Source organism: Pseudophryne corroboree, chromosome 12 (assembly GCF_028390025.1).
Source record: "Pseudophryne corroboree isolate aPseCor3 chromosome 12, aPseCor3.hap2, whole genome shotgun sequence".
Classification (NCBI taxonomy): domain Eukaryota; kingdom Metazoa; phylum Chordata; class Amphibia; order Anura; family Myobatrachidae; genus Pseudophryne; species Pseudophryne corroboree.
The window spans coordinates 102,092,077-102,112,866 of NC_086455.1; the positions used below are offsets into that span (position 1 = coordinate 102,092,077).

General features: G+C 46.4%; 1 protein-coding gene across 1 annotated transcript in view; it reads right to left on the reverse strand.

Annotated features, from left to right (window-relative positions):
• The window catches only part of LOC134979939 (acyl-coenzyme A thioesterase THEM4-like), a 170,362-nt gene extending 150,651 nt beyond the window's left edge, over positions 1 to 19,711 (reverse strand). The window contains exon 1 of the mRNA XM_063946547.1: positions 19,598 to 19,711. Within this exon, the coding sequence (XP_063802617.1) occupies positions 19,598 to 19,711 (114 nt within the window). The remainder of the gene's footprint in view (positions 1 to 19,597) is intronic.
• Between the last annotated feature and the right edge of the window lie 1,079 nt (positions 19,712 to 20,790).

A 20,790-nucleotide genomic window follows, 5' to 3' on the forward strand; every position in this document is an offset into this window, starting at 1 on the left:
ATATCAAGACTTTTGCAGCAACTTTTAAATATACTTTTAAACCTACTTAAACAGATAAGCAATCCAATCTGAATCAAACACAATATGACTCATTTGAACCTTGTTTTTGCAACAATATAATCAGATATGCAGAGTATAGGTGTATGCTTGTATTCAGAAATTCACAGACTTTAAAAATAGCTTTACGTTCTTACCTTCCGGATCCCACCAGCATCCCTACAAACCTTGCAGAGCAGATGCTTATCTAATCAGCACCAGTGTATCCCCGACCACAAAACGGCTAACAGGGGATACTACCTTCCCGACCTTTGCTGATAGATAAAAGTCTGCCTTGTCCTGCTAGGCTGCGGATATGAGGAGACCCGGACGATTGCCCCCAATTGATAATGTTAAATATTACCTTTAAACATGAAGCTATATACTAATACCGTGGAGCCGTTATGGCCGCTAGACCACGTGCACGTGCTACGCACTTTGTACGTTATTTGCATACAGAGTCCTGCACGTGGTACGCACTTGGCGTACACACGCTGCGCTGAGTGTACGGATCACACACAGCGGGCACACACACAGTGGATAACCTTTAAACCTTGCTAATAAAACACAGTGAGAATATACTTATACTTTAAACCTTAATAACCAAGTACCGAAAAGATGTAACGATTAGAACCTTTTAAACAATGTGTATGGTGTTTGAGCAATTGAGTCACTAAGAAAAGCCCTTTGCAATAAACAGTGAAAACACAAGACCTGGTTTGGATTTAAAACCGCAGCAGTTCTAACACTGCCGTGGATTGTTTAGAGAAAAAGGGGAAACACAATACAAATTATACACTACAAACTAACAGGGAAATCTAAACAGAATAACAGAATATACATGAACAATAGCGAACAATCGCAAACAAGAGCGAACAGAATGAGAACACAATGAGAACAAATGGCGAACAAAATGGATAACAAAATGGCTACAGAGAAATATACATATGTGGGGATGATTCGCAAGCGCATCCTGGATCCAGCCCTCAGCATTCAGAGAGAACGCCTTCAGAGAGAGTGAGGCTGGCCAGGCAATGGTGGTCTTTATATAGCACAACATACATTCACAATACAATGGTACCTGTATCTCATTGTTCATTGGACACAGGGATGTGTCTCTACATTATAGCAAAGGTCATAGGTGGATTTGAACAGGTGGGCTGTGTCTTTCCCCAACTGCTCTGGTGGGAGGTATCCTCAGGATTCCAGCCGCATGTGTAATAAACAGCAAATACAATCAATGTTCATAAACTACTTTTGTACATAACTATACGCAGGAGCGAGCGATCCTTTCCTAACCAACACCGAAATGTTACTCTTAAAATACCCTACAGCTGGATACTAAACACCACCTTTCAACCTTTGTCTGACCCTTCCTATCATGTAAAGAGGAATATCTCTGTCCAGGAACAGTTTAAACTAAACATACTTGCTGACATTGTCTAGGGGAATATTTACTACAAAACACACTATATGGGTTAAATATGCTACGATCGAGTCGCACGCTAGACGCTTACAAACTCTACCGTAAATGCGCACAGCACGCGCGTGATCGCCGGAGCGATCTTTACGCAAATTGCGGATATGCACACGCACGGCAGAGTGTGCGAACGCGCAGCGGGCATGTGCATGAGGGGTTAGTACAAGGCATATGTATCAGGATATTTTTTCGACTTTGACAGTAGCCATTAAAGATAAGAGCCTCAATGTTCTAGAACTACATTTCTAACTACAGAGAATAAATCTCCTATAAGTACCGCTGAGTACCATGGGTGAACCAGTATGCCACCAACAGTAACACTATGAACAAGAAAGCAAAACAGTGGTGGCTTATGGTTAACACAGATAGAGATTTGCCTCCGTTGTATAATTGCAGACTTTTATCTAGCTATACTAGAAATAAGAATTTAAGAGATAGGCACATCAAACTGGATACCATATTAAAAAACACAACATTTTTTAAGTAAACGTACATGCAGTCACATGTAGCTCAACTTTTGTGGTTTCCATTTCGACATGTCCCTGTGGCTTGTCCTGTGTGGGCAAGACTCACTGACAATTCAAAGAGTGCATGGCATTACATAGGACAGCCATTAGAGAGGCATTAGACACAGGTTCTAGTGACCAACTGGTGGTTAGGCACTATATAGTGGCAAAGGATAGTATCGCCAGCATTAGGGCAATTATCATAGATCATGTGCCAGCCCTAAGTAGAGGTGGTAACAGGACCAAAAGAATGTTTCAGAAAGTAAGCAGATGGATATATACTTTAAATATTTGTATGAAACATTTGGTTTACAATGCTTTCCTAAACGTCTGCATCTTTATATTTATGTATATGTAGGTTTTACATGGTTTATATACAGTGATCTTTAAAAAAAATAGTGGTTATGTGTTGCAATTACTGGTAAACTGCATTATAATTGATTAAACTGTATGTCGTTTGTTATGTATTATGTTTATGTTGGTTACTTAGCAACCTCCACTTCCTGTACCAGTCTGAAACTGATGGACTACACAGCACCCCAGATTACTCACCTGTGGAATGCCACCATTTGTCCGCAGGGACCATTCAGTTATCGTGACGTCATCAGGCAACATTCCACAGGTGAGTAATCTGAGGTGCTGTGTGGGCCTTGCAGGTATATATGTACAGCCATGGCCAAAAGTTTTGAGGATGACACAAGTATTGGTTTTCACAAAGTTTGCTGCTTCAGTGTTGTTAGACCTTTTTGTCAGATGTTACTATGGTGTACTGAAGTAAAACTACAAGCTTTTTTTAAGTGTCAAAGGCTTTTATTGACAAATACATAAACTTTATGCAAAAAGTCAATATTTGCAGTGTTGACCCTACTTTTTCAAGACCTCTGCAATTTGCCCTGGCATGCTGTCAATCAACTTCTGGGCCAGATACTGACTGATGGTCGCCCATTCTTACCTAATCAATGCTTGGAGTTTGTCAGAATTTGTGGGTTTTTGTTTATCCTCTTGAGGACTGACCACAAGTTCTCAATTGGATTAAGATCTGGGGAGTTTCCTGGCCATGGACCCAAAAGTTCTATGTTTTGTTCCCCGAGCAACTAAGTTATCACTTTTGCCTTATGACAAGGTGCTCTATCATGCTGGAAAAAGCATTGTTCGTCAACAAACTGTTCTTTGATGGTTGGGAGAAGTTGCTCTTGGAGGATATTGTGGTACCATTCTTTATTCATGGCTGTGTTCTTAGGCAAAATTGTGAGTGAGCCCACTCCCTTGGCTGAGAAGCAACCCCCTCCCCCCCACACACACATGAATGGTCTCAGAATGATTTAATTGTTAGGAAAATGAAACTTAACAGGAGGGAAATAGGAAAACAACATAATTAGAATTTTAGTAAACCTCCCCTAAGGGGATGAACAGGGGGTTGACAAAATGACGTCATTACCAATGCATGGCTTGCGTTGCATGAATGATAACACCCAAACGGACAATCGGATCAAAATTTGGATTGCACCTCCATTGTGTAGAATTTAATAAACTACAAAAAAGTGATAAGTGAGTGAGTGCTTCCACATTTATATATATATATATATATATTGTAACAGGAGTCTTGCTAGAATGTGCTCTGCTACAAAAATTCCACCAACAACCGACTCCAGGCTTGTGCAAAAACAACAAATAACTTTTATTCAGGTAGCTCAAAAACAAAGATATACATAAAACAAAGATCACTGTCTTTAGTATAAACTACCATGGAGGTTAGGCCCTGCCTCACTCCCTCTTACCAAATAAGGGACCCTTCAGGTCTCGGCATCCTGACACTAGTGGCCCAGCCCTCCGGATCCCACTGTCCCTAGCAGGCCTATCACCTGGACACTAACTGCCTTCAGGAGCCCTGACTCATGGGAGAGACTCTGCTGTAAACCCAGCAGCCAGGTGCTGGCTGATGAAGCAGCTTCTTGGGCTAAAACGCCTATAAGACCTGGTCTGGGCCAAAAGGATGAGAACCCGATCCATCCACACTTTCCATCCACCCCCAGGACCCTGTGAGTAGTTTCCAGGTGGCAAAGTACCTCTTCTGCCACAATATATATATCCATGCTATGGTATAAAATTATTGAGCAGGTTGAGAAAAAATTGCGTGGTGGAGACAGGGATAGAGCTTTATTACAATGTGAGGCTAGGCGGATTCATCGCCTCAATTCTGTATCACCGAATGGGCTCAATGAGAACTTTGGGCTCAATTGTTTCCTATAATGTGTTAGGTACTGTTGTATCCCTAAGGAATTTAATATGGCTTTGCATCTACCTGTTTCACATATTGTTAATGCTAATTTGTGAATGACTACTTGCCCGGTATCTACTTTAACTTTTTTGTATCTTATTATGTATCTGTGCAGGATTATGTCAGTGTACTGCCTGCTATCACATTTTAAATGTATGACACTGTTTTTGTTTCTGATTCCCTACATTGGTAGGCGATGGGAGCAGGGCGACCGGGACACGCTGGTGTGTGTGCGTCACCGGCGGTGACGTCATCACAAGGCAGCCGGCTCCCGACGCAGGGCAGCGGAAGGAGGCGCTAATTTGGACACTTGTGGTGAGTTATAAAAATGTTGTTTGTCTTTTTGTGTGTTTGATCCTGATGACGATTTATTAAAATCGAAAGGTGGATCTAAGATCTGCTGGAGTGAAGTCCTTTGAGTGCTGCCTGCATTCCCTGCCCTATGTCTTGGTGTTGTCACATTGGGGTGTGCACCTGGGCCAGATTGCTGAATGCTTAGAGTGCCAGCCATTCCACCTATTGTGTGTGTGTATATATATATATATATATATATATAGTAATTAATTGATTAATTTCCTTCCAGAAATGTTGTTTGAAGGTCCTCTCTCACTCACTGCTCCACTGCTCTGCTTACCAACTATTCACTGGAGAGAGGCACTGGGGGGTGTGCCCATCAGTCCCCGAAGCACTGGGTATGCCCCCAATGCAATGAAAATGGGGCATAGCATGCAGGTACGTCATTTTCCGCTAGGCTATGTCTCTTGCCGCAAAGTTATGCTCCTTTTTTTTTTGTACACACAAAAGTCCTTGTCTTCAATTCACAAAAGTTGTGGGGTATGGAATGAAGTTGTTTACACCTTCAGCTGCAACAACATGTGACCCTGACAAAGTTACAATGAGGGTGTTAGTGGCAGCATCAGAGAAGAGATATGCAGATGCATGGCATACTTGTAGGGGTAGTTTAAAAAGATTGTGCATATGGTGGCCACAGTGTGCTCTTAAATGTGATGATAGAAAGTAAGCTTTTGTGTTAAATGTTGGAGACTGAAAGAAAGCACACATTAATGAACATTTGTCGTATCGCTAACTATGTTGCAGTCAGTACATCTAGTGCTTCAAAGATGCATAAAACTAGATCTACTTCACAAAAACGAATGGGAAAATGTGGACACACACATAAACTGCACCCTTATCTGACAAACTACAGTATGGTTAGAAAAGAAAAAGATAAAATAGCATGAACTTACAAAGAGACTTCACAGCTGGTGGTGTACTGATTGATTTTTCAGTGCAGCACAGGCTTCTAGAAATGGGAAGAACTGTAAAAAAAAAAATTAATGTAAGACAAGTTGTTGCAGGTAAGGGGGGTCATAATAATTATTAACAATATATAAATAAGTGTATTTTTTTAATAAAAAACAAAACTAAGATAAAAATCTACTTTAGTCCAAAATAACTTGCCAACACTAAAGAGGAGAAGTTGCCCATAGTGATCAATGACCTTCCAGCTATTCTTATTATTCTATATTTATATGGTGTCACAAGTGTTACCTTAACAAAATACATAAAGAGAGAGGGTAAAGAGAGAGGGAGACATGGGAGAGAAAAAAGAGACAAGGGGCAGAGAGAGAGGGAGACATTGGGGAAGAGACAGAGAGCCCATGGACAGAGAAAGGGAGACATTGGAGAGAGAGAGAAAGTAGGGACTCAGAGAGGGGGAGACATGAGAGAGAGATAGGGAAATCAGGCAGAGAGAGAGGGAGACATGTGAGAGAGAAAGTTAGAGAGTCCAGGTGCAGAGAGAAAGGGAGAGATTGGAAAGAGATAGAGACCAGGGACAGAGAGAGAGAGAGGAAGACATAGGCAGAGAGAGCGAGGGAGACATGAGAGAGAGAAAAGAAGCAGAGAGGGAGAAAGAGGTATACATAAGAGATAGAGAGTGACAAGGGGCAGAGAGAGGGGTAGACATGAGAGAAAGACTAAGGGCAGAGAGTGAGGGAGACATGAGAGAGAGAGATAGAGGCCAGGGGCAGAGAGAGAGGGAGACATGGTAAACAGAGATTCCAGAGGCAGAAAGAGAAGGAGACATGGGAGAGAGATAGACACCAGGTGCAGAGAGAGGGGGATGCATGGGGAGAAGGAGACAGAGAGACCAGGGGCAGAGAGAGGGAGACATGGGAAACTGTGAGACAGAGAGACCGGGGTTAGAGAGCAGGAAACAACGGGTTGAGAAAGACAGAGAGCTCACGGCAGGAAGATATATAGGGGGCCTTAGGGTGAGAGAAAAGAGACACCAAGGGCAGAGAGAGGGGGAGACATGGGGGAGAGAGCCAGAGAGATCACAGGCAGAGAGAGGGAGACAGTGATAGATAGAGATACACACAGAGAGACCTTGGGTAAAGAAGGGAGACATTGGAGAGAAAGAGGCAGAGATCCCAGGGGCAGAGAGGGAGATATTGGGGAGAGAGAAAGACAGAGAGACCAGAGTCAGAAAGAGAGTGGGAGACATAGGGTTGAGAGAAACATAAAGCTCAGGGGGCATAAAGAGATATAGAGGGCCTTAGGAAGAGAGCAAAGGATACACCAGGGGCATAGAGAGGGGGAGACATGGGAGAGAGAAAGAGAGAGAGATACAGAGAGACCTCAGGTAAAGAGAGAGGGAGGCATGGGAGAGAAAGAGAGACCAGGTCCAGAGAGAGAGGAAGACATGGGGAAGAGAAAGAGAGACCAGGGGCAGAGAGAGAGAAACATGGGAGACAGAGAGGCAGAGAAACCAGGGGCAGAGAGAGAGGGAGACATGTGTGAGAGACAGAGAGGCCGGGGCAGAGAGAGAGAAACGTAGTAGAGAGAGACACCAGGGACAGAAAGAGAAGAGACATGGGATAGAGAGAGAGAGACATGGAGACCAGGAGCAGAGAGAGAGGGAGACATGGTAGAGAAAGATAGACCAGGGGCAGAGAGGGAGGGAGACATGGGAGAAAGAGAGTTCGAGAGACCGGGTGCAGAGAGAGAGGGATACATGGAGTAGAGACCAGGGGCATCAAGAGAGGGACGCATAGGGGAGAAAGAGACAGAGAAAGCAGGGAAAAAGAGAGAGGGAAACATGGGGAGAGAGAGAGAGACAAAAAGATGTGGGGCAGAGAAAGAGGGAGACATGGGGAGAGAAAGACCAGGGATAAGGAGAGAGGGAGACATGGTAGAGAGCGACAGAGAGCTCAGAGGCAGAGAAAGGAAGACATGGGTGAGAGAGACAGAAAGACCAGGGGCAGAGAGAGAAAGAGACATGGGAGAGAGGAAGAGACATGGGCAAAGTGAAAGAGAGACATACAGTAGGAGAGAAAGACACAGAGAGAGGGAGACATGAGAGAGACCAGGAGCAGAGAGAGAGAGGAAGACATAGGAGAGAGACATAGAGAGACCAGGGGCCGAGAGAGAGAGAGGGAGACATGGGGAAAGTGAAAGATCATGGCCAGAGATAGAGAGATGGAGACATGGGAGAGGGACAAGTACAAAGAGAGAAAGGGAGATATGGGATTGAGAGACCAGTGGCAGAGAGAGGGAAACATGAGAAAGAGTCCAGGGGCAGAGAGAGAGGGAGATATGAGAGAGACCGAGAGAACAGGGGCAGAGAGAGAGAGAGGTATACATGAGAGTGATAGACCAGGGGTAGAGGGAAAGCGGGAGACATGAGAGTGAGAAAATGAGCAGAGAGAAAGAGAGAGAGGTATACATGAGATATATATAGAGAGAGACCAGGGGCAGAGAGAGAGGTAGACATAAGAGAGACTAGGGGCAGATAGTGAGGGAGACATGAGAGAGAGACAGTGACAGAGAGACCAGGGGCAGAGAGAGATGGAGACATGGTAAACAGACAGGCCATGGGCAGAGAGAGAGGGAGACTTGGGGAAAAAGAGACAGAGACCAGGAGCAGAGAAAGAGTGAGACATGGGGGAGAGCGAAAGACAGAGAGACCAGAGTTAGAGAGAGAGGTAGACATGGGGAGAAGGAGACAGAGAGACCAGAGCAGAAAGAGAGAGGGAGACGTGGGGGAGAGAGAAAGACAAAGAGACCAGGGGCAGAGGGAGGGGCAGACATAAGGGAGAGAGGTGACAGAGAGATCAGAGGAAAAGAGAGCGAGACATGGGTGGGTGGGAGAGAGAGACAGAAATACCAGGGGCAGAGAGATAGGGAGTCATGGGAGAGAGACACAGAGAGACATTGGACAAAGAGAGAGAGAGAGACATGGGAGAAAGAGACAAGGGCAGATGGAGAGGGAAACATGAGAGAGATAGAGAGACCAGGGCCAGAGAGAGATGGAGACATGAAGGAAAAGACAGAGTGACCAGAGGCTGAGAGAGGGAGACATGGGAAAGATAGAATGAGAAACCAGGGGCAGAGAGAGGTGGAGACGTGAAAAAGAGACAGAGAGGCCGAGGCAGAGAGAAAGAGAGAGACATAGGAGAGAGAAACCAGGGACAGAGAGAAAGGAAGACATTGTAGAGAGAAAGACAGAAACCAGGAGTAGAGAGAAAGCGAGGGGTAGAGAGAGAGAGGGAAACATGGGATAGAGAGACAGGGAGACTAAGAGCAGAGAGAGAGGGATACATGGGAGAGACAGAGAGACCAGGGGCAGAGAGAGAGGGAGACATGGGAGAAATAGAGAGTTAGAGAGACCAGGTACAGAGAGAGAGGGAGACATGGGAAAGAGAGGGAGACCAGTGACAGAGAGAGAGAGGGAGATATGGGAGAAAGAGATAGAGAAACCAGGGGCAGAGAGAGAGAGAGAGGGAGATGTGGGAGAAAAAGACCAGGGGCAGAGAGACAGAGAGACATGAAGGCGAGAGACAGAGAAAAAAGTGGACGAGAGAGAGGTAGACATGGAAAAGAAAGATAGAGACATATAGAGAGTATGGGAGAAGAGAGAGTGGGAGAAATGGGGGAGAGAGACAGTGAGATTAGAGACAGAGAGAGGGAGGGATACACCGGAGAGAGAGAGAGAGAGAGAGACCAGGGGTGAAGAAAGATGGAGACATGGGGGAGAAAGAGACAGAGAGACCAGAAGTAGAGAGAGAGAGAAAAAACATGGGGGAGACAGAGAGACAGAGAGACTTGGGGCAGAGAGAAAGGTAGACATGGGGTAGAGAGAAAGAGAGATGAAAGGCAGAGAGAGTTAGCTAAGGAGACATGAGGAGAGAGAAAGAGACACCACGTACAGAGAGAGCGGGAGACATTGGGGAGAGAGACAGAGAGATTAGAGTCAGACATGTGTGAAAGAGACCAGGGGCAACGAGAGTTGGAGACATGGGAGAGACAGAGAGATCAGGGGCAGGGACAGAGGGAGACATGAGAGAGAGACCAGGGCCAGAGAGAGAGGGAGACATGGGGAAGAGATAGAGAGACCTGGGGCAGAGAGAGAGTAAGACATGGGAGAGAAACAGAGACCAGAGGCAGAGAGAGAGGGAGACATGGGAGAGGGAGAGAGAAAGAGAGTCTAGGGGCAGAAAGAAAGGGAGACATGATAGAGAGACAGAGAGACACTCAGGACAGAAAGAGAGGGAGACATGAAGGAAAGAGACATTGAGACCAGGGGTAGAGTGAGAGGAAGACAAAGTGGAGAGTAATGGGCCCTACACACTGGGGTTACGGTCGTTAGGTCGAAACAACTTAGGTTGACACTCATTAGGTCAACCACTGAAGGTCGACAATGCCATTAGGTCAACATGAATGTTAGGTCGACATGTACTAGGTCGACAGGTCAAAAGGTCGACATGAGTTTTTCACATTTTTTTTCTTCATTTTTTGGATTTTTTCATACTTAACGATCCACGTGGACTATGATTGTAATGGTAATCTTGCCCGAAGCATGGCGAGCGAAGCGAGCCATGCAAGGGGACATGGGGGGTAATTCCAAGTTGATCGCAGCAGGAAATTTTTTAGCAGTTGGGCAAAACCATGTGCACTGCAGGGGGGGGCTGATATAACATGTGCAGAGAGAGTTAGATTTGGGTGGGTTATTTTGTTTCTGTGCAGGGAAAATACTGGCTGATTTATTTTTACACTGCAATTTAGATTGCAGATTGAACACACCCCACCCAAATCTAACTCTCTCTGCACATGTTATATCTGCCTCACCTGCACTGCACATGGTTTTGCCCAACTGCTAAAAAATTTCCTGCATGCAATCAACTTGGAATTACCCCCATGGTGCACTAATATGGGTTCCCCGTCACTTTACGGAGAAAACAACACCAAAAACAGTCAAAAACCTCATGTCGACCTTTTGACCTGTCGACCTAGTACATGTCAATCAAATGAGTATCGACCTAAGTTGGGTCGACCCAACGATCCATACCCACATACTAGCAGATAACACTGAACGATATGAACGTTCTTGTTCATTAATGAATGAGAACTCGTTCATATCGTTCAGTGTGTAGGCACCAACTATGAACGATGCGCGGCCCCACGCTCATTCATCGTTGGTGCCCCGTCGCTTATGAATGCAGGCCAATATGGACAATCTCATCCATATTAGCATGCACTGCTATGGAGCCGGGTGATGGGGGGGAGTGAAGAAACTTCACTCCCCCCATGCCGCCGGGTCGCCCGCCGGCCATATCGCCGTGTGTGTAGGGGACTTAAGAAAGGGAGATCATGGGCAGAGAGGGAGACATAGGAGATAGAGGGAGAGAGACAGAAAGATCTGCAGCAGAGAGAGAGGAAGATAGATAGATAGATAGATAGATAGATAGATAGATAGAGAGAGACCAGGGGTAGTGAGAGAGAGGGAGACAGGGTATAGAGGAAGAGAGACCAGGAGCAGAGTGAAAGGGAGATATGGTGGAGAGAAAGAATGTGAGACCTGGGCAGAGAGAGGGATAGAGATCAAAAGATCAGGGGCAGAGAGAGGGAGATGGGAGAGAGAGAGATACAGAGATATCAGGGGCAGAGAGAGAGGGAGCCATGGGGGAGATAGAGAAGCCAGGGGCAGAAAGAGGGAGGGAAATATGGGAGAGAGAGAACAGGGGCAGTGAGACAGGGAGACCTGGGGGAGAGAGAGACCGCGACAGCAGGGGCAGAGAGAGAGGGAGACCTGAAAGAGAATAGAGGCTCTGAGACATGGATACATGGGATAGAGAGACAGAGAGACCAGGGGCAGATAGAGAGGGAGGCATGGGGAGAGAGACAGAGACACCAGGGGTAGAGAGAGAGGGAGATATGGGAGAGTGACAGAGAGATAATGGTCACAAAGAGAGGGAGAAATGAGAGTGACCTGGGGCCAAAAGAGTGAGAGACCTGGGGCCAAGAGAGAGGGAGACAAAGGACAGAGGGACTAGGGGCAGAGAGAGATGGAGACATGATGGAGATAGAGAGGTACCAGGGAATGAGAGACTGAGCTATTGGAAAGAGAAAGAGACCAGAGGCAGAGAAAGAGGGAGACATGGGGGAGAGATAGAGCAGACAGATAGACTAGGGGCATAGAGAGAGGGAGACATGGGTAGAGAGACAGAGAGAACATGGGCAGAGAGAATGGGAGACATGGGGGAAAGATACAGAGAGATCAGAGGGAGACGTGTGTGTGTGTGTGCGTGTGTGTGCGTGTGTGTGTGTGTGTGTGTGTGTGTGTGTGTGTGTGTGTGAGAGAGAGAGAGAGAGAGAGAGAGAGAGAAAGTCCAGGGGCAGAGAGAGAGGGAAACCAGGGACAACAAGAGAGGGAGACTTGGAAGAGAGAGAGAGAGAAACCTGGGGCAGAGAGAGGGAAACATGAGAGAGAGAGAGAGACCAGGGCCAGAAAGAGAGAGGGAAACATGGGAAAGAGACAGAGTCCAGGGGCAGGGAGAGTGAGACATGGGAGAGAGACCACGGGTAGAGAGAGAGGGAGACATGGGAGAGGGAAAAAGAAAGAGAGACTAGGGACAGAGAGAGAGGGAGACATGGGAGAGAGAGAGAGAGACCAGTGACAGAGAGAGAGAGATACAGAGATACCAGGGAAGAGAGAGGGGGAACCATGAGAGACAGAGAAGCCGGTGGGCAGAGAGAGAGGAAGATGTGGAGAAACAGACAGAGAGACCAGGGGTATTGAGAGAGGGAGACATGGGGAGAGAGACTTCAAGACCAGGGGCAGAGAGAGCTGGAGACATAAGAGAGAGACTAGGGGCACTGTGAGAGGGATACATGGGAGAGACAGAGATACTAGGGGCAGATAGAGAGGGAGACATGGGGAGAAAGACAGAGACACCACGGGTAGAGAGAGAGGGAGACATGGGAGAGAGAGACAGAGGGATAAGGTTCAGAGATGCTAGGGAGACATGAGAGAAAGCAAGAGAGACCATGGGCAGAGAGAGAGAGAGACAGTGGGCAGGGAGACAAAGGAGAGTGAGAGAAACAAACAGAGAGACTAGAAACAGAGAGAGATAGAGACATGATGGAGATAGAGAGATACCAGGGGATGAGAGGGAGACATTAGAAGGAGAGAGAGACCAGGGTCAGAGAGAGAGGGAAAGATGGGATAGATAGACCAAGGATAAAGAGAGAGAGGGAGACATGAGAGAGAGTGACCAGTGGCAGAGAAAGGGAAACATGGGAAAGAGAGACAAGGGGGAGAGAGAGAGAGAGGGAGAGATGGGAGAATGAGAGAGACCAGGGGCAGAGAAAGAGGTAGACCTGAGAAAGAAAACAGGGGCAGAGAGTGACGAAGACATGAGAGCGAAAGAGAGACCAGGGGCAGAGAGAGAGAGGCAGACATGAGAGAAAGAGAGAGAGAGAGAGAGAGAGAGGGGGGGGGGGGACATGAGAGAGACAAGGAGCAGAGGAAGAGAGGTAGACTTGAGAGTGAGAGACCAGGGGCAGTCAGAGAGGTAGACATGAGAGAGAGGCCAGGGGCAGAGACAGTGAGACATGGTAAACAGAGAGTCCAGGGGCAGAGAGAGGGGGAGACATGGGTAGAAAGAGACAGAGAGACCAGTGGAAGAGATAGGGAGATATGGGGGAGAGAGAATGACAGAGAGACCAGAGTCAGATAAGGAGGGAGAATGTGAGACCAAGAAACCAAGGGCCTAGTGTGGGAGACATCAGGTTGAGAGAGACAGAGAGACCAGGGGCAGAGAGAGAAAGACATGTGACAGAGAGAGAGAGCAACAGAGAGACCAGGGGCATAGAGAAAGGATGACATGAGAGAGAGAGAGAGACAGAGAGACTAGAGGCAGAGAGAGAGAAATGGGAGAGAGAGACAGAGACATGGGCAGAGAGAGACACAGAGAGATCAGGGGCAGAGAGGGAGATATTTGAGAAGAGAGAGACAGCGAGCCCAGAGGCAGAGAGAGAGAGAGAGAGAGAGAGAGAGAGAGAGAGAGAGACACAGGAAGAGAGAAATGAGAGAGACCAGGGGTAGAGAGAGAGGGAGATTTGGGAGACAGATAGAGGAATCAGGGGCTGAGAGAAAGAGGGAGAGAGAGAGAGCAAAGTCAGAGACATTGGAGAGAGAGTGAGAGACAGAGAGACCAGGAGCAGAGAGAGAGAGGGAGACGTAGAAGAGACAGAGACATGGGACAGAGAGACAGCAGGTGCAGAAAGAGAGATGGAGGCATGTTGGAGAGAGAGCGACCAAGGGCAGAGAGAGAGATATAGAGACATGGGAGAGACCAGGTGCAGAGAGAGAGAGAGAGAGAGAGAGAGAGAGATGGGAGAGAGAGATGTGTGCATAAAGGTATATAATACACTCACATAAAGTACCACATAATTTAGGATGATGTCACAAGACCATTTCAATTCCAGCCTGGTCAATAGCACATACTTAAGGAACAATGGAGGTCATTCCGAGTCGTTCGCTCGGAAAATTTCATTGCATCGCAGCGTTTTTCCGCTTAGTGCGCATGCGCAATGTCCGCACTGCGACTGCGCCAAGTAAATTTGCTATGAAGTTTGGATTTTTACTCACGGCTTTTTCTTCGCTCAGGCGATCGTAGTGTGATTGACAGGAAATGGGTGTTACTGGGCGGAAACAGGCCGTTTTATGGGCGTGTGGGGAAAAACGCTACCGTTTCCGGAAAAAACGCGGGAGTGGCTGGAGAAACGGAGGAGTGTCTGGGCGAACGCTGGGTGTGTTTGTGACGTCAAACCAGGAACGATAAGCACTGAACTGATCGCAGATGCCGAGTAAGTCTGAAGCTACTCTGAAACTGCTACGAGATGTGTAATCGCAATATTGCGAATCTTTCGTTCGCAATTTTAAGAAGCTAAGATTCACTCCCAGTAGGCGGCGGCTTAGCGTGTGCAATACTGCTAAAATCGCCTTGCGAGCGAACAACTCGGAATGAGGGCCAATATGCAAGTGTTAGATTGATTCTCAGCAGGAGACAGCATTACAGGGGTTAATTAAAAAGTGAAATCAGTTTAGTGCAACCTACCCTTTCTTTCCTCTTTAGAGCCTGTTGCTCCATTGTTCCTCACACAGTGGTCTCAGAGGTAAGCAGATAGCCCATTGTTAGCTCTTGTAGCTCTCTAGCACACTTTCTCCACACAGTATTTTACAGGAAAAAAATGCCATATTTTCATACCCAAGTCTTCCCCACCACCCCCATATCCAAGGAACAGGAGCAAAGGCAGAAAGAGGGCCCAGCTTTCCCAGCGGGAACCGCAAAGTCAGACAGCATGCCTCCTACGGGGGAATGCCACAAGGCCATGTACCCTGTATCCTGTGAGGCAACACCCCCAATTTTAATATGCAAAATGTTGTGAAGAAACAGTAGGCTTAATTTTTGTCAGGAGATAATTAACCTACCAGTTTATTTTTGGATTGTAGGAGGAACCCAGGGTACCCAGAAGAAAACACACAAGCACGGGGAGAATATCCAAACTCCACATAGTTAGAGACATGGGGGTATATTTACAAAGATTCGTGTTTTGGCCGTTTTGAAGGGTGTTTGAACTCGAATGGTATCGGGTGCATTTTACTGCAACTTTTTGAATCCTGATACGATCATTCGCTAAGCTGCCGAGTTTTGCACAATCGTTTTTTCCGATGTCGATGTGATTCCTAATATCAGGCAGTGTTTTGCGGGAGCGATGAGTAAAACACTGCCTGAAAAAACACAAGGAATCCCGGCCGGATCTGTGAGATCCGTGCAGGGCTTCATTGTGTACCTTAAAAAGTTGATTAAAGTCTTAAAAAATCTGAAAAAAATTGCGTGGGGTCCCCCCTCCTAAGCACAACCAGCCTCGGGCTCTTTGAGCCAGTCCTGGTTGAAAAAATATGGGGGGAAAAATGACAGGGGTTCCCCCATATTTAATCAACCAGCACCGGGCTCTGCGCCTGGTCCTGGTTCCAAAAATACGGGGGACAAAAAGCGTAGGGGTCCCCCGTATTTTTGAAACCAGCACCAGGCTCCACTAGCTGGGGAGATAATGCCACAGCCGGGGGACACTTTTATATCGGTCCCTGCGGCCATGCCATTAAAACCCCAACTAGTCACCCCTGGCCGGGGTACCCTGGAGGAGTGGGGACCCCTTCAATCAAGGGGTCCCCCCCCTCCAGCCACCCAAGGGCCAGGGGTGAAGCCCGAGGCTGTCCCCCCCATCCAAGGGTGGCGGATGGGGGGCTGATAGCCTTGTGAGAAATTGTGAATATTGTTTTTAGTAGAAGTACTACAAGTCCCAGCAAGCCTCCCCCGCAAGCTGGTACTTGGAGAACCACAAGTACCAGCATGCGGTGGAAAACCGGGCCCGCTGGTACCTGTAGTACTACTACTAAAAAAATACCCCAATAAAACAGGACACACACACCGTGACAGTACAACTTTATTACATACATGCACACCAACATACACACATACTTACCTATGTTCCCACGAGGCTCGGTCCTCTTCTCCATGTAGAATCCTAGGGCTACCTGTGAAAAAAATTATACTCACATAATACAGTGTAGAATCTGACCTTTGAATAATCCACGTACTTCGCAAAAAAATAAAACGGAAACCCGACCACGCACTGTCAGTGTGTGTATGTCAGTGCATGCATAGCTGTCAATATATATAGAGGTGTCAGCATGTGTATGATGGTGTATGTATAAGTGTCAGGAGTGGAGGCTGCAGCACTAACTACATAGTACAGGGGGGAGCAGGTTAGCACCTATGAACATACATGGTGTTGAAGTCCCCCTGATGAGGATATTGGAGTTGCTGGCGCTGAGGAGGAAGTTGATTATGAGGATTCTGATGGTGATGTGGTTTGTTTAAGTCAGGCACCGGAGGAGACACCTGTTGTCTGTGGGATGAAGAAGCCCATTGTGATTCCTGGGCAAAATACCAAAAAAGCTACCGCTTCGGTGTGGAATTATTTCTCCACAAATCCGGACAACAGGTGTCAAGCCATCTGTTGCCTCTGTCATTCTGTAATAAGTAGGGGTATACGTCCCCTGCTGCGCATTCATCAGAAGTCAGTGTCAAGTTGTGAAACTTTCGGTAAGAGCGTAAGCAGTCCACTGACACCTAAATCCCTTCTTCCTCCTGTACCCAAGCTCCTGCAAGCCACACCACCAACTCCCTCCTCAGTCAGGAACATCAGTAATCCTGCAGGCCATGTCACTGTCAAGACTGAGGAATCCTCTCCTAACCAGGTTTCCTCCGGAGGATCCTTGAGTGGTACACCTGCTATTGCTGTTGTTGATGCTGGGAGTTGATCGTCATCCCAGAGGGGAAGTCGGAAGACCACTTGTACTTCTTCCAGTAAGCAATTGTCTGTTCAACAGTCCTTTGTGAGGAAGATAAAATATGACAGCTTTCATCCTTTTGCAAAGCGGATAACTGAGGCCTTGACAGCTATGTTGGTGTTAGACGTGCGTCCGGTATCCGCCATTAGTTCAGTGGGACTTAGAGAATTGTTAGAGGTACTGTGTCCCTGGTATCAAATCCCATCTAGGTTCCACTTCTCTAGGTAGGCGATACCAAGAATGTACACAGACGTCAGAAAAAGAGTCACCAGTGTCCTACAAAATGCGGTTGTATCCAGTGTCCACCTAACCACGGACATGTGGACAAGTGGAACAGGGCAGACTAAGGACTATATGACTGTTACAGCCCACTGGGTAGATGTATTGCCTCCCGCAGCAGCGGCACCAGTAGCAGCATCTCGCAAACCCCAGCTCATTCCTAGGCAGGCTACGCTATGTATCACCGCTTTCCGTAAGTGGCACACAGCTGACAACCTCTTAGAGAAACTGAGGAACATCATTACAGAATGTCTTACCTCAGTTGGACTCTCCTGGGGATTTGTGATATCGGACAACGCCACCAATATTGTGCATGCATTACATCTGGGCAAATTCCAGCACATCCCATGTTTTGCATATACAATTAATTTGGTGGTGCAGAATTTTTTAAATAATGACAGGGGTGTGCAGGAGATGCTGTCGGTGGCCCGAAAAATTGCGGGCCACTTTCGGCATTCAGCCACTGCGTGCCAAAGACTGGAGTGCCAGCAAACACGCCTGAAACTGCCCTGCCATCAACTGAAGCAAGAGGTGGTAAAGAGGTGGAATTCAACACTCTATATGCTTCAGAGGATGGAGGAGACGATTCCGCAAAGTATGTTGGACTTGTGAATTGAGCCCTTCATTCTCTTTGCCAGGATTCAAGGGTGGTCAATCTGTTGAAATCAGAGCATTACATTTTGGCCACCGTGCTCGATCCTAGGTTTAAAGCCTACGTTGTATCTCACTTTCCGGCAGACACAAGTGTGCAGAGGTGCAAAGACCTGCTGGTGAGTAAATTGTCAACTCAAGCGGAACGTGACCCGTCAACAGCTCGTCCTTCAATTTCTCCTGCCACTGGGGCTGCAAGGAAAATTATAAGATTTCCTAGCCCACCAGCTGGCAGTGATGGAGGGCAGTCAAAAGCGAGTGCTGACATCTGGTCCGGACTGAAGGACCTGCCAATGATTATTGACAGGTCTACTGTCACTGCATATGATTCTGTCACCATTGAAAGAATGATGGAGGATTATATGAGTGACAGCATCCAAGTAGGCATGTCAGACAGTCCGTATGTATACTGGCAGGAAAAAGAGGCAATCTGGATGCCCTTGCACAAACTGACTTTATTTTACCTAAGTTGCCCCCCTCCAGTGTGTAGCAGTGTGTACTCCGAAAGAGTGTTTAGTGCAGCCGGTAACCTTGTCAGCGATTGGCGTAGGAGGTTACTTCCACAAAATGTGGAGAAGATGATGTTCATCAAAATGAATTATAAATTCCTCCGGGAAGACCTTTACCAGCAATTGCCTCCAGAAAGTACACAGGGACCTGTGATGGTGGATTCCAGTGGGGACGAATTAATACTCTGTGAGGAGGAGGATGTACACAGTGAAAGGGGTGAGGAATCGAAGGATGAGGATGAGGTGGACATCTTGCCTCTGTAGAGCCAGTTTGTGCAAGGAAAGATTGATTGCTTATTTTTTGGTGGGGGCCCAAACCAACCAGTCATTTCAGCCACAGTCATGTGGCAGACCCTGTCGCTGAAATGATTGGTTTGTTAAAGTGTGCATGTCCTGTTTATACAACATAAGGGTGGGTAGGAGGGACCAAGGACAATTCCATCTTGTACCTCTTTTTCTTCTTTGCATCATGTGCTATTTGGGGACTAGTCTTTTTAAGTGCCATCCTGTCTGTAACTGCAGTGCCACTCCTAGATGGGCCAGGTGTTTGTGCCACACACTTGTGTCGCTTAGCTTAGTCATCCAGCTACCTCATTGCACCTCTTTTTCTTCTTTGTGTCATGGGCTGTTTGGGGCCTATTTTTTAAATCTGCCATCCTGTCTGCCACTGCAGTGCCACTCCTAGATGGGCCAAGTGTGTGTGCCGCACACTTGTGTCGCTTAGCTTAGTCATCCAGCTACCTCATAGCTCCTCTTTTTCTTCTTTGCATCATGTGCTGTTTGGGGCCTATTTTTTAAATCTGCCATCCTGTCTGCCACTGCAGTGCCACTCCTAGGTGGGCCAAATTCTGTGATTTTAGCTGGTTTTATGTTTTTTTTCCAAAAATCATCCAGATCCAAAACCAAAACACGAAAGGGTGGTTTTGGCAAAACCAAAACACGAAAGTGGAATTAGAACCAAAACCAAAACACAAAACATGAAAAGTGCCAGCCGCACATCTCGAGTATTTATCGTATGCCTCAGTTGTAAATATTGTTAGAAGTACTGAGAGGAGACACCATATTCTAACTGAAGTTGGTGGAATGATTTAAATACATTCCCGGTATACAGTTGTCCCAGGGATGTTATATCCCATTTCCTCCATACCATACCTCCTTGATTTGTAATGAGGCTAATTCTGGGAAACAGTACGTATCATCTAATGGAGTATCTGGGTCCAATCCCCGACCTTCAAGAACATGGTGCACCAATTTCCAGATGAGCATCGTTTGCTTTATTAAGGGTAAATTTGCTGCCCTGGTATTTCCACACAGTAAAATTTGAAGGGTAGTACCACCCGAATACTCCTGCAGTATAATTTGTGAATGTAAGGAAGACTCAACCGAGTCATTGACCCAGGCCCAGATGTGAACCAATTGAGCTGCAGAGTAATAGAACGTAAAAAATGGGAGAGCCAAGCCTCCAAGCCCTTTAGGACAGGATAAAGTCTCAATTTTAATACGTGCTTTTTATTTGACCAAATCAAGGAAGACAGTAGACTGTCTATTTGTTTAAAATATTTTAAATTCATATATACAGGTGCCTGCTGTAGAAAATATAGAAGTTTGGGCAAATAAACCATTTTTATCAAGTTAATCCGTCCTGTAACTGTTAATGGCAATTTAGCCCAGGTCTTACTTTTAGATCTAAGATAGGCTATCTGTGGTAGTATATTGAGAGATATAAAATTCCTAGGGTCATTGGACACCCATATTCCCAGATATTTAAACAAATTTACCCATTTGAGAGAAAGAGATATTAAGGGTGTCTCAGGAATTTTACCCTTAAGTGGAATAATACACGACTTATCCCAATTAATCTTCAACCCGAATACTTCCCATAAATATTTATTTGCTTCAAAAAGATAGGGATTGAGGTTGCATATTCATTTACAAATAGTAATAGATCATCGGCGTATAACGCAATACGATCTTCCCTTGTTCCCACTGTTATACCCAAAATATTATGGCTAGTCCGTATCAAACAAGCCAACGGCTCAATTGCCAGAGCAAATAAAATTGGAGACAGGGGGCAACCCTGTCTAGTACCTCTGGCCAGCGGAAAGGATTATGGCACAAATCCTTTCACTGATACTCTAGCCATGGGTATAGAATATAGCAATTTAATGTGTTTAGGGGGTCATTCCGAGTTGTTCGCTCGGTAAAAATCTTCGCATCGCAGCGATTTTCCGCTTAATGCGCATGCGCAATGTCCGCACTGCGACTGCGCCAAGTAAATTTGCTATGCACTTAGGAATTTTACTCACAGCATTTTCATCGTTCTGGCGATCGTAATGTGATTGACA